At 44.0% G+C, this 14,125-nt stretch overlaps 4 protein-coding genes across 5 annotated transcripts; all 4 read left to right on the forward strand.

Annotated features, from left to right (window-relative positions):
* Positions 1-1,048: 1,048 nt before the first annotated feature.
* LOC6544796 lies at positions 1,049-1,456 on the forward strand. The gene is made up of 2 exons (XM_001971479.2): positions 1,049-1,308; positions 1,364-1,456. Exons 1-2 carry the CDS (start codon positions 1,137-1,139, stop codon positions 1,441-1,443), a joined length of 252 nt encoding a protein of 83 aa, XP_001971515.1. The 5' UTR covers positions 1,049-1,136; the 3' UTR covers positions 1,444-1,456.
* A 79-nt stretch (positions 1,457-1,535) lies between these two features.
* Positions 1,536-2,136, forward strand: LOC6544797. 2 transcript variants are annotated; one of them, XM_001971480.3, is made up of 2 exons: positions 1,536-1,716; positions 1,771-2,136. In XM_001971480.3, exon 1 carries the CDS (start codon positions 1,549-1,551, stop codon positions 1,714-1,716), a length of 168 nt encoding a protein of 55 aa, XP_001971516.1. In that variant the 5' UTR covers positions 1,536-1,548; the 3' UTR covers positions 1,771-2,136. The 2 variants fall into 2 exon arrangements, with proteins under 2 accessions (XP_001971516.1, XP_026832986.1); XM_026977185.1 differs by having other exon boundaries at positions 1,774-2,136.
* Positions 2,137-5,126: 2,990 nt separating this feature from the next.
* LOC6544798 (G protein alpha i subunit) lies at positions 5,127-12,952 on the forward strand. The gene is made up of 5 exons (XM_001971481.3): positions 5,127-5,714; positions 11,185-11,656; positions 11,731-11,825; positions 11,917-12,105; positions 12,164-12,952. The coding sequence occupies exons 1-5, from the start codon at positions 5,594-5,596 to the stop codon at positions 12,352-12,354; spliced, it is 1,068 nt and encodes a 355-aa protein (XP_001971517.1). The 5' UTR covers positions 5,127-5,593; the 3' UTR covers positions 12,355-12,952.
* A 281-nt stretch (positions 12,953-13,233) lies between these two features.
* On the forward strand, positions 13,234-14,117 carry LOC6544799. The gene is made up of 2 exons (XM_001971482.3): positions 13,234-13,411; positions 13,479-14,117. The coding sequence occupies exons 1-2, from the start codon at positions 13,348-13,350 to the stop codon at positions 14,075-14,077; spliced, it is 663 nt and encodes a 220-aa protein (XP_001971518.1). The 5' UTR covers positions 13,234-13,347; the 3' UTR covers positions 14,078-14,117.
* The last annotated feature ends 8 nt before the right edge of the window (positions 14,118-14,125 follow it).

A 14,125-nucleotide genomic window follows, 5' to 3' on the forward strand; every position in this document is an offset into this window, starting at 1 on the left:
TCTTCCCGCTTGAGCACCCTTGCCAAAATGGCTGATCTACAGTCTTCAGCTCGTTCCAACCCAGCAAGCCCAATCGATGATCCCGATCTGGGGTTTTGTATCTTGTATCTTGTATCTGAAGATCGCCTCCATGGGCTGGCATCTGTTTCGTTTCATTTGACGCCCATTGTCGTCAATGGTCCTCCGCTCCGCTCCAGTCTTCTCCGCCCACCAATTCTTCCGTGTCGTTCGCTTTGTTCTTCCAGGGCTTTGTAGACGCGTTTTTTACGAATCTCCGCCACTTTGGCCTTCGAGGGCAGCGCACCTGTGGGTTTAAAAATACACGGATATGTGGGAAAAAGTTCGCTTGCTCAGCATTGAAATGTCATGGCGCCTGACAGTCGAATGCTGAAACTATTTGCTTAAATGCTCTGCGTGTTCCGAAGGCTACTTCAGCGTACGAAATACCCGAGGTCATCTAGTCTACACTTTCTCTGCAAGGCTCTACCCTTTCGTACAATAAATCAAACCCAGCATTTTCCTGACAAGCTATCAGCGCAGATCATTAGTGAGCAGTCGAACCAGTTTAAAACCCCCAACTAAGATCATGTTCAAGTGGTTCAAAAATATTGGAAAATTCTTCTTTTTCTCATTTTAATCAACGGCGACATCCCGACGCAGCAGTCGCCTAATTATCCGCACCATAAATCGAACCAATTGAGGCGCTGACGACAAATATTTTGACGTGGCGCCGCCACGACGATTTCCTCGATTTTTACCCGCTTTTCCAGCTCCCTTTACCCTGCGGAAAACCGAGGTTCGTGGCAACTGTGTGGTCGGCACTTGAGTTCGATTTTGAAAGCGGTAGCCACGGGGAACTGAAAACTCTTGGCCTGTAATTGCAACCGAAACCGAAACCGAAACCCAAAACAAAAAAATGCAAGCCAAGCAATTGAGTTCGTCCATGTGTAACTTCAATAATCGATTTGTACCCACATGCAGCGTAAAATGCAGTACAATTTGAGCAGGACTTCATATTTAAGTTGTGTAGGATCGAAGTAGCTTTTGAATCTAACGCACTCAACTTGGACAACTTGGACTTACATTACCGAAATTCCAGTTAGACATTTAGTGTGTAAATACAATCCCGGTAGAAAATGTTCAAAATTCGCAATTTCACGCTCCTGAAACTGAGTGAAGGCGTATTTGGCCAACGACTAATGGCTAAATCGGCGAAAACAGGCGATTCGGGCAAGGATTCTTGTAAGGGCGGCGAGTCCAAAGAGGGGAAAAGCAAGAAGAAGCCCAAGACGGATATCTGTGGCAGAAGTGGGTAAGCTACCACTACAAAAGTAGCCGGCTAATCCCTGCGTCTTTCACAAAGCTCTAACTCCCACTTCGCCACGCTGCAAAAACAAGCCCGGCGAAAAGTCCAAATCGTCCAAAGATGAGTGCAAGAAGTAGCAGACTTTATGACTTCATTCAGTTCAACCAGTTAACAAATTCGAAGCAGGCGCTGCAAATACTTTCGAGCTGCCTGGGCGGAAATAAAATTCAAAGTTCAAAAAGATGTCCCGACTTTTGCTGCAGTGCCGCAGAACTCTGCTGATCCTTCGCCGTCAAACAGCGGTGGACAATGAACAAGGACTCTTCGGCAAGCTGCTGGAAAAGTGCCAGTCCTTCGGCAAGGCGGAGAAGGAGGCTGACCAGGAGAAGGAGGAATCCAAGAGGTCTTAGGTACGACTATTAGTTGCTGCAAACATATTTATTATCCTGTGCTCCCTGCGCCAGAAGCCAACCCTTCGCACTGAAGATCATATAATACCATATTGTTGCCGGGGGCCCAAGATGAATCGGGTCCATTTTACGGGCAGCTCATAAAACGGAACGTGCGCAGACATTATAAAGCCATAAAGCATCAACTAAAATCGGGCAAAAATAGCTTTCGGATGGAACAGGCGTTGCCCAGACTTAGCCAAGTGATATAACATCATTTACACAGACAATGGACGTTGGTTTACGATGTCTAAGATGCCAGGCGTTGAATTTGGCGGCGGAGTGAGGTGAAGTGAAGAGAAGGCCAAGTTGACCAGCGGAACGCATCAAAATTTTACGCGAACTCAATTGTTAGATAAAAGCAATCGTTTACCCACTGAATCATGGGCATCTTTATTTCGGTGGGAAACTGCACAGTATCAGTTGGCGGGTGCTTAAAAGCTCCCACGTAGCTGCCACCAACCGTAGTTGCACTCGTCGAACTGCGATTTTCCCATTTTCCGATCGCCAGAGATGCATGACAAAGATGAGCCGGAATCCAGAAGCCCGGGGAAGCAATGAATCCCAAACATCCGAGCGTGGGCGGATACTAATGGGCCGGTTTCTTGGGTTCTTCCCATTTTTATGGCAATTCAATTGCATCGCCAGCGACTTTTGCTTCCTGCCGCGTACCGACTTTCCCCTTTTGCTCCACAGGCAGGTTGCAACCGTATGGCCATGTAAGATCTATATTTTCGGGTTTTCCTTTGCAGACTGTAAACAATGGAAATATATATATAACACCCGACATAGTCACACTTGTCGGTTCAATAGTTGGAATACCTATTTTCCCCAGCTCAATTCATTTATTTTTATATTTTCTGTTGCCTTGGGTGCGATTGATCGCATGAATCGCTGTAATATATGTTGCCCTGTATTTTTTCGATGTGTTTTTTGGGGTAATTATTACTTTGGCGCAGTGTAAACAAATCGATGCGGCTTATTTTAGTCGAAGAGATTATTCGCTCTGTTTAAACGAATCGCGGCCTCATTTCCTTGGCGAATCGGCGGAATTTATTGAATAATTGGGGTTACTCGGGTTCTGTGGTATCTTTCATGTTAGCTTGGCTAGGGAAATGTGTATGTATGAGACACAAATCCAATCTATTAGTCAATTGATGGATGGGAACTATTGGCGGCGATTTCCATTTCATATATTAGGCAAAACATACATACTACAGTTAAACTAGCATTTCCAAACTGCATACCACTTTTCCGATCGATTCATTTTCCCCACTTGTCGTTTTCCAGACGACTTCAATACCCTTTAAACGCCTCGCGTCTGCTGACTGCAACTTCACTTGACTGCGACTGCAGATTGAAGGGGTGATTTGGTGGAAAGCGGCGGCTTTTCCCGCCTGTCTGTTCCACCTTTCAACGGCCAGCGAAAGATTTCGTCCGAAACTACATTTTCCAGCCTCAGGAATTATCGGGCAAATTAATCTTTTCAATCTTGAGTTTGCCCAGTGCTGCAACACATGTGCCAAACGCAGCACGCACACACTGACAGAAATAATAGGTCCTTCGACAGGGATTTCAAAAAATGTAAGTGCAAATTACTGGCTAGATTTTGCTAGTTATGATTTTGACACTTATAAAGCCAGTAATTTTAACTTTTAAATATTTCTAAAATACCTTTACATTTACAGCCTATTGATTGTTTGTATACAATCATAAGTGTGTAAAATATTTAATCTACCACCTTAAGCCGAATTTCATATCAATCACAACTGAAGCGCGCACTATTTTCTCCCAGTGCATGGTCTGTGTGGGCTGGCTAACGGTATATCTATTTCAAGGCCTTGCCCATCCTTGTAAATGCTCCTCCCCCTCTCCTTCCTCCTTCCAGCCGCCGTTTTCCAGGCAGCTTGTTGTCTTTGGTTCTTCCCCTACTCCTTCGCCTTCTTCGTCTGCTTCTTCCTCGTTTTCCCGATGGCGATTGAAGTTTTGGATGAAATGATGCCGACATTCGTCAAATTTGTTGGCATCAGCAAACAGTTTGGGATTCCAATTCCGAATCCGACTGCAACAACAACACTGCCAGCTACAACAATAGCAACAACAACAACAACAGCAATGTTGCAGCGTGCGCCGCGTTCGCAGTCAGCGCGTGCGACAGAGATGGGTAGTGGGACCACCCACAGTGCCCGGTTTGCTGCCTCTCGCTCGCACGCGCGCGGATAACCACAGAAATCCATATTTCTCTAGCTTGTGCTTTTTACGATAAATTACAGAGGTTGCAGGCTGTTCGGTAGCACAAATGATCATTCATTCATGATCCCCCTTCTTGCCACTACCAGCCCCTCCCCTCCCCCGCCACACCCCTTGCTCATCCCTCGACAAATGCCGCACGTTGCGTGTAAACATGTGTAAATCATGACCCGTTGATGGCCTTTATTTTCATGGCAGTGCGTGGAGGGAGGGGGGAGTGCGGGAGTGAGGGGTGGGGGCCACATGTGACGTCCTCCTTGGCGGCAAAACTTTTGCACTGCGACCCCATCCTCATCCGCATCCGCATCCTCGTCTTCCAGCATCTTTGCATCTTTTTGTTTAGATAAATCACGAAATAGTTGCCTCTAATATCATCGATTTGGGGAAAACAGAGGAGATTCAATTACGTGAATGTTGCTAATGGAATATAGTTTGTATTATCTTAACATTACTGTATTATAAAAAAGTATTATTACTTATGCATGCTTGGTTAAAAATAAGTTTTAAAATATGAGTACAAAATATAGTTTTTGCGTAGTTTACTTATAGAGTTTATCGAAAGCTTCTGCGCTACATCGTAACTTTAAATGATTTGAAACATTGCTGGTTGGCGCCCATGGAGCTCCACTGTACCTGCACCGCATGCAACTGCAGACATTTGGAACTCGATTCGAGACTGGAATTGTCCCAAAAGGCAAATATTATTTATGCCAGGGCCCTGAGAACTTTTTCTCCAGCGGCCTGCGTGCATATTGCGATGGATGAAGGGAGGGGGGAAGTGGGGGAAAGCCGATCGGCTGCATTTCAGAACAACATCATATTTTCGGCAATGTTTGTTTACACTTAAGGCGCTGTAGCAACAAACTGAAATGCAAGAGGCAAAGGGCAAGTTGGGCATAATGCATGTTTGGGCTGATGAGTGAACGGATGAAGCAAGATCGTATAAATGGCATTCAGGAACTTAAACGTACAAAATTGTGACTAATGCAATTAATTTGAAATTGCCGCCCGCGAGTGACGTCACAGTTGCCTCAGGGAATATGCTAGCTGAGTCGCACACCCCGCCTGTGCTGCCACACTGCTCGAAGCAGAGTTACACACCCGGCAGCGTGGCCACTTGAGCGATCGTGCTGAATGCACTAACGCCAGCGGGCAATCGATCTGTGAGCTTCAGACAACGGTCACACCAATCCGACGCGAAGTGAATCATATTGCGCACAGCAAAATCAGCGGATAAGCGAATTTAAGCGACAAAGGAATATTAAATCGGCTCTGCCGCTGCAGCAACAAGCGTGAATAACAGCAATGCAATCGGGCTAATATCTAAAAACGCCCAAAAACGTTTCGAGCCTGTGCGTGTGTGTGTGCGTGCGTGCCTGCGCATGTGTGGTGTGTTCGTGTGAAAGGAAGAGAGGTGGAAACGCACACAAAAAAAAAACGAAAAGAAAAAGTGTACAGCCGACGACGACGCGCAGACGCATCTCGAAATTGGTGGAAAAATCGCGAGTGTAAGAGTGCGAAAAGTAAATCGCGGCAAAAAGTAAAAAAGTAAATTGCGATCGCAGAGCGCTAAAGACACACAGCGAATATGGGTTGTGCCGTGAGTACAGCACGCGATAAGGAGGCCATCGAGCGGTCCAAGAACATCGATCGCGTCTTGCGGGCGGAGGGCGAAAGGGCCGCCTCGGAGGTGAAACTGCTGCTGCTGGGTGCGTCCGTCTTCCATTTCACCTTCTCACCTCACCACCTCTCTAGTATTCCGGTATTTCCCCCCTTTCGCGAATTGCCGCCTTGTTTGTCGAGAGAAATGTGCTGAAATTCGCGTTCTGACCTCATTTTTCGGTCGCTTTTGCTTGGGCGGGGTGGATTTCCGCTGGGTTCCGTTTCTTTGCTTACCCTCTCCTCGCCTTTTCTTTCCATTTCGGCTGTGGTGGGTTTGGGCAAGGATTATTGCCGGCTTTTCCAGTGGGAAATCCCAATGCTGGAAGGCCTGGAAACAAATAATACAGCAGAGCCATTAGTCATACTTAAATAAATATATTACTTTATTTGCGCTTCATATACTAAAGTTAATTAACAATTATTTGTGCTTGGCACTAGAAAAGTAATCATTTATTTCAATTTAAATGTTTATATATATCAATTACTAAACTTAATATTATTTTAGACAACACAACTTATGCTAGATAAGAGTGTACTACAAAGATTTATGGAATGGAGTAATGGGACTCCGAACAGCTCTGTTTATCTGGGAAAAGCAATGTTTATAAGGCTGGCTCGGGCTAAACAAATCCGTTCGTATGTATGCGTGTAGATCGTGCATTATGCAATGTCTGCGTCCAATAATTCGTTGGCGATAAGGGAATTGAACGTAAATTGAAACCAAATGTTGGTTTGTCTGTAGATTCTCTATTCTCAATTCTCCGTACTCGGTACTCGAGCTTTTCAGATCTTTTGGATCGATCCAACAAGTGGATCGAATCGCCGCAATGGAAACATGTTTGTTGATATGCAGTTGGTGGTGCCGACAGTGCAGCGGTTTTTACTTTGCCGGAAAAACCATTCAAGCGACGAGGCGCCATCGTATCGCTTATACATGAACTCGAACATACTTATATGGTACATACTCGTATATACATATGTACAGACATGGTTTATGGTGACCCGACCTCTGCGGCAAATGCAGTGAAACTGAATGCCTCGCCGCGATGCAACCTTCTGCAATTAAATTTCCACCGAGCGATTTAAATGCACGGCATATGGGAACGATAATATTTCACCGTCTGCGTGTGTACTTTTCATTTCATTGCCATTCACTTGCGAAAAACAATGCAGTTCAGCTTTTCCTCCAGCTGATTTGCCAATGAAGCGGTCCAAGGTGCCTAAGGCAACAGGTGGCAGGCTGAAAAGTACAGCAAGGATTGGTATAATATGTATTATTTCAAGAACACTTCTCACTTCAATGAGTAACAATAATTGATAGATTCAGGTATCTTGCACTAAACGTTACTATGTTAAATGGCTTACTCGAGAAAAATGATACTATAAAAGTTGAAATGATAGTATAAAAGTTTATAATATGTACTGAAAGCAACGATTTTTTAAGAGCCTTTCCTAGTGTAGTTTTCATTTGCTCTGTGAAATATATCTATCACATAAAACCCATTGCACCTTGCAGTGTTATTTGCTAGTAACCACTGTACTTGGTTACTAGCTGCAAGATAATAAGGAAAACTGTTTGTCTGAAAGAAAACCCTGGAAACCGGTTTGGAAAATGCCAGCAGAAAGGTGCCGGAAAGTTCTACATTTTCCATCCCCGCATTGAGCATTTTACGATCCCCTATAATCTCCAAGTGTCCCAGCTGTTTTTGTCAAAAACACCCGGTTGACCAGTGTAAATGGTCCAGGTTTACATAGACAAGAAAACAGCTTGCAGCAGTTGCATTTCAGAATTCAGCCCAACTTTCCCCGCTGCCACTGCACTTGATTTAATTGTTTGCACCTTGTGGGGCGTGAGTTCTGTAATTTCTGGATCATGATGAAAACCGATCTCTGATCTCTGAGCTGAACACTCTCTTCTGCTCTCCTCTCCTCGAGTCTTCAAGCTGAGTAATTGGTTGTTTTTGTTGCTGCTCTGTTGTTCGCTCGCTGACATTTCAAGTGGGGTGAACGATATTAGCGCAAATAAATGGCCGCGCCACCAAATGCAGCTGCAACTGCTACACGGACAGAAAACCGGTGTGCGAAGTCTCAGACTTCCGGCTTTTCCCAGAAAATAACTAAGATATCGCAGCCTTGCACTACAAAGTGTATACAACATGTTTGTTTATTCCGTTCATAAACACTTTAATACTGAGAATTGTGAATTGTCTGCTTATGTTTAGGTAAATATTCTCACAATGCAGCGAAGAGATTTGCTTAATATTCTTCTTATAAACTTGCACGTTATTTCTCCGCGTGTACAGCGACTACTTGCTCAAATTGGAATCGGAATTGCCAGCCCCCAACGCTGCGCTTATTGTGTAGATTTAATAAAGCTGCTCAGCTGGCACTCAATTTATATTACACTATGCTGCCTCGCCCCTTCTTTTTCCTTTGCCGCCGCACGCCATTCAATTGAAAAGTCCAACTTTCAGCAGAATTTCTTCGCCTTCCACCCAAACCCACTGCCTTTAAGGGCAAAGATTGTGAATTATTGCATTATTTTCATGATATTTGCACCGAGAGAGCCACTGAATTCCATTTGGGGGCATGAGTAAGCAGCTTGGATATCTTTAAAAAGCGGGGCGAATAATGAATAAACAAAATAGTTTCATACTGCCGCCGCACCAATATCAAAATCGAAGCCCAGACTGTCAACACACAGCAACTTAATCTACAATTATTTAAGAATTCACTTACAAACACACACTTGAGCACACTGAAAGTATCATTGGGGCTTATCAAAATTATCGCCAAGCGAGTGACCTTATACGTCAATTTCGAACAGCCCTGCTGTGCTATATGGTTCAATAATTTATATAAGAAATTGCATGGTAATCGAGAGATCTGTGTGAAAGTCACTGGGTGGGGGCTTCCGTTTTAGAGCCCCATTTCATTCGATTTAATGTTTACTTTTTCGGTGGGTCTGCTCAATTTCACGCTCCCTGCTGATTAACACATTTTCCATTTCGATAACCGGGCGCCATTTAACTTGATTACTCATGGCGCAAACACTTTCTTACGATTCTCCTCTCGCTGTCTACAGTTATTGTTGTGCCTGTTCCCCTGTTCCCCCTTTCAGCTCATCGCATGGTGGGGCGTTAGTCACTATTTCCTATGAATATTCTAAGGTTGGTCTACGATCATCTAGCCAATTGGATGTTGCACTACGTTGCACACCGCTGGGAAAGTTACTTAGTAATACAGCGAAGAGTGCATGTCTTTCACTTCGCTTTTTTTTTTTGCCACACAAAAGTGGTTGATAATCAGCTAAAGTGGAAATGATAAGGGGCAATGAAGCGATCATTCATTTTTATTTAAGTCAGAATGTCAAATGTAGTATCTTCAAGATATGCGCGACTGTAAAACATGCAAAAAGAATGCAGCACCGAAGTCATTAGAAAATAATTGGGCTTTGGTCACACTGAATTAGGAATGTCACTTGTAGGAACTTTTGTATACTTCTAATACTTTTTTCTCACAAATTATAAAAATATTTGAGTGTTTGGATTTTATTCTCTAATTAAAATAACAAAAAATGATATTGTGTAATGAAATACAATAATATCAATAGAAGCGAGAGATCCCCGACATTCTCCGCCGATTCTCTTTTCGCTGATGCTCACTGTTTAATGATGTTAATTATAATACCGTTTGGTCGCGGCGATCGCGATGATAATGAGCTTGTAAACGCGGCTTTGTGCGTACCGCCGTTGTTCTGAGCCCGTCTCGCTCTAGCCCTATGGCTGGCCTCTCGCTCGCACCCGCTGACGCGCGGCTTGTTATGGCACAGCTAACGGTGCATTGATAAATAAAGGCCCAGCCACACCAGCACACGCACACACTCTATCGCACTTTGTTGGTATTATTATTATTATTAAATTGACCTTTTTCAGTCGCTCATCTGTGGATTGCTTTGTTCGCTGCTTTTCCCAAACGGTGGCACGTTTGAACATCGCCTAATGTCCATATTCGTATTCAAATCTGCCAATTTCATCATTATATGGTGACCGTTGGTTGCCCATTATCTGCACTCTGCATCCGTCTCTTTCGCTCCGACATTTCTAGTGCCGAAATTAGTACGCATTGTTGGGATTGGTTGGAATGAAATTCTAGAAAATATCACTAGAAATATATACCAAATTTATAGTACAATATGTTTTAGCAGTTATGCATTAGTTGCAGGCACATAACAATTAAGGTGGACCTCCTTCTAACCCTTTGTGGCACTTTAAACTAGAGTCTGCGTTATCTGATCATAGCTTTAAAGTGGTTTTTAATGCTTTTCCCAACCTGATCTTGAAACCAAAGTAATCCAAAATGTTTCATTTTCTCTATTACCTTCTTACACAAACGTTAAATGAGTCCCTGCCGCCCCAGGGAACTTGAGCCATGGGTGATTGATATATGTACGAATAGTAAAAACAATTATAGTTTCGGTGCAAGTACCGAAGCCCTGAAAGGGGAGAAAAGTGAAAGTATAGTCGCAGTTTTGGCTTTTTCAATTACCTAATCATCCGGTGGCTGGGAATGGACCCAACTGCCGACTGCAGCAAAAAATCGGCTTAATGCGCCATTGTTGCAATGCCCCAACATCTCGTGTATATATATGTAGCTATAGATATGTCCACAGCTTTGGATAACCGAAATAGACATATAACTTGGAACGGCGGTGTTGCCAATTTCTGTATTTGCCCATTTGCTGGTATTTCAGCTTCTTTAGTTTTCAACGAAAAGGGAAACTGGCGAGCACGTAATGCGATTATATTTCATATTTTTTATCATTCAACGCAGCAGATAATATTGTACATAATAAACTGCCCAGACGAACCCGTGTTTGTTTATTAACGCTCGCGGGTCAGGTCTCATTTAACAATTGAAGGCACTCGGCGAATAAAATTATGCCCAGTTAATTTTCTCCGCCATTTCCACCGCCTTTGATAACTTTTGAGTACTAATGGTTGGTTCAACGAACTCCAGGGCTTGGCCACGCATGTAAATGTAAGGGAATGGAGTTCGAGCTGGCCAGGCAGTTTGAAAACAAATAAATTACGGAAGCTTACGCATGGAAAATGCACATAATTATTGGTATTAACCGTATACCATAATAATCCCCAAATACTTGATGTGCCATCAAGTTCATTTTATTTGTATCGAAATACTACTGGCTGCAATATACGATGTTCATTCATTTCTCAACTTGACCAGCGCAATTAAGCGTAAACCAGCCGCTTTTTTTTTGACCTTTTGAGCCCGCAATTGAGCAGCTTTTCTCGATCATTCATGAATTCCTCTTCCGTTCGCCATTGATACCTAAAAACCCCTCCCCGAATCCGAGTGGCGTAAATACTCAGCGATTCATTCAGTTGTACGCCCTGAACTGGCCAATTACAAATATTTAGCTCATACTTTCTTGGAAAAAAATGTGATCGTTATAAAAGTAAATAGCTGATAAACATTGTTGAATTTATTTCGCAGGAGCCGGCGAGTCGGGCAAGTCAACGATTGTGAAACAGATGAAGATCATCCATGACACGGGCTACTCGCAGGAGGAATGCGAGGAGTACCGTCGCGTGGTCTTCAGCAACACGGTGCAGAGCCTGATGGTGATCATCCGGGCAATGGGGCGCCTGAAGATCGAGTTTGCCGATCCGGGCCGGACGGACATTGCCCGCCAGTTCTTCACACACGCCTCTGCCGCCGACGAGGGCATCCTGCTGCCCGAGATCGTTCTCCTGATGAAGAAACTCTGGGCAGACGGAGGTGTACAGCAGAGCTACGCCCGATCCCGGGAGTATCAGCTGAACGACTCGGCGGGATACTATCTGAACTCGCTGGACCGCATCGCGCAACCGAACTACATACCCACCCAGCAGGATGTGCTCCGCACGCGGGTGAAGACCACTGGCATCATCGAGACACACTTCTCCTGCAAGCAGCTGCACTTCAAGTGAGTTGAGTTGCCATTAATTGGCCATTTCCGGTTCATTTCATTCGATTCTAATGGTTATGTTCTTGCTTCAGACTTTTTGACGTGGGCGGCCAGCGATCGGAGCGCAAAAAGTGGATTCATTGCTTCGAGGGCGTTACGGCCATAATCTTCTGCGTCGCGCTATCGGGTAAGTCTAATAATTCTCTGCAAAATTACATCTGTTGTAAAATATGAGAATTCAAAAATCTAATGCTATTTATTATTACATATTTTGTTAGGTTACGATTTAGTTTTGGCCGAGGACGAAGAGATGAACCGCATGATTGAATCCCTGAAGCTGTTTGACTCCATCTGCAACTCCAAGTGGTTTGTGGAAACCTCCATAATACTGTTCCTCAACAAGAAGGATCTGTTTGAGGAGAAGATAAAGAGATCTCCGCTGACGATATGCTTCCCAGAATACACAGGTAACATAAGAATGTGAGAAACCATTACATTTTTGGCTAAGATCATACCTTTTTTTAGGAACCAACACCTTCGATGAGGCGGCCAACTACATTCGCATGAAGTTTGAAAATCTCAACAAGCGAAAAGACCAAAAGGAGATCTACACGCATCTCACCTGCGCCACGGATACGAACAACGTGAAGTTCGTCTTCGATGCCGTCACCGATGTGATCATCAAGAACAATCTGAAACAAATTGGTTTATTCTAAGAGGGCTGCGGATCAAAAAGATCATCATTATTTAGCTGTCGTCGTAGTATTAAAGGAAACGCGCATAAACATTTCCATTAAACGCAAAGAACTCGATACATTTACGCTCTGCATATACGCAATAGTATGCTCCATATATGTTTTAAATGCGTTACATGCTTGACACACGTAATTTTAATAACCGATTTGGTTGCCAGTAGTCGCGGAACAAATTAACCAACTGCAATTTAGTTAACCGTGTCCATCAAATTGCACCTATAAGTTAACTAATTTAAAGATTAGCCTAACACACAAATGTAAAGTTCGACAATGGACAGCCGATGGGTTTTGTACATCCTAAACTCTCAACCCGATCGGCTCTCTTTGGAATTTAGTTAAGTTTCGCTGGCTAATGGCGGCGACCAAGGAGAACATCCATAAATCGTAGAGGTGTCTCCTTGGACTCAGCCATTTGCCGGACGTTTATTTTTTGCCAAGAGCTTGACAGCGTTATTTAAGGTGAACCTAAGGCCTGGAGTTGTAAGCCCTAAAATGTAACTAGTAAACTTACTAATATGTTTAGTAATAGCCTAAATAAAAGACAATTTATACAAAATAACCACTCGTACTTCAATACTGTCAGTGCTGCCCATCATTCTATGAGCTGGCAGAGCTGACAACTCTGTAAAATAAATAAAAGGATCTCGAAATTATATTGAGCTTTCCGACACAAGAATAGTATATAACAAATTTGAAGCTGTTATTCTATAGCTTCTTCCTATTTATACACATATCTTTAAAAATATTTGCTTTTTTAGGGCTAGCTTTATTAGAATTTAGTGTTCTTTCCCTAGAAAAAAAGATTTTCTTTCGAAAGGGTTGCAACTCTGGCTGATAATAGTCAAGTTGGCCTTTCCGCTTTTTGTCAGGCATTTTGGATTAATTCGTTTGTTGAAATTGTCACTTGCGTCTGTGAAGAATTTAAAATCTGCAATCGCCGCAAAACCTTGGAAAATGATTCGCGCAATGTTAATGACCAAATGGAGTAAATCCGCTGGACCACTGGTCACAACGTGGAGTAAGTGAAGAGCACGTGTTTTTTGTCATTAGCAACTAGACTAGACTATGCTTTTTCTGCCCTAAAGATTACTCCACATTGATCCGCCTCAATACCAACACTGTGCGTCCACGTGCTGTGTCCCTGAATCCCGATCGCAGCTTCTCCGCTGGAGGTGGCAGCGATAACAAGCCCAAGAACGTGCCGCCCGGCTTTGCGGCTCCAGGGTTTCCATCCACCTCGACGAGCGCTGGTGGCAGCAGCACCTTGGGAAATAACGCAGGGAACACCACGCGTAAGGACGCGCCCATTGGTGAGGTGCAGACGCCATCCATTTCCATAGTCACTTCAGGCGGAAAACTGGGCAGAGCCGAGCCACTGGACTCCAGCACCATTGTACGCAGCAAGGGCACTTCGAATGAGGATAAGAAGAGCGAGGCGCTGAAGAAGGCAATGGAAGCCAAGGAGGCGGCCGCCAAGCAGTTGCAGGATGTCGTGGCCAACTTGCCCAGCAAGGAGCAGACCGAGAAGTATTTCTTTCGCGTGGTGGCTTTCTTTTATGACCTCACCTACCTTACCGGCACCTGGCTGCTGAACTTTGTCGAGCACAATATCGTTCGAAACGCCACGGTGCAGCATTACTGGAAGCGATTCCACGAAAAAATGGAACAGGCCAAGAAGGATTAACTCCCAGCGGAGCAGAAAATATATTATAAAACTCTTGCGTTAGCAAAT

Source organism: Drosophila erecta, unplaced genomic scaffold (assembly GCF_003286155.1).
Source record: "Drosophila erecta strain 14021-0224.00,06,07 unplaced genomic scaffold, DereRS2 tig00000021-arrow-pilon, whole genome shotgun sequence".
NCBI classification, from domain to species: domain Eukaryota; kingdom Metazoa; phylum Arthropoda; class Insecta; order Diptera; family Drosophilidae; genus Drosophila; species Drosophila erecta.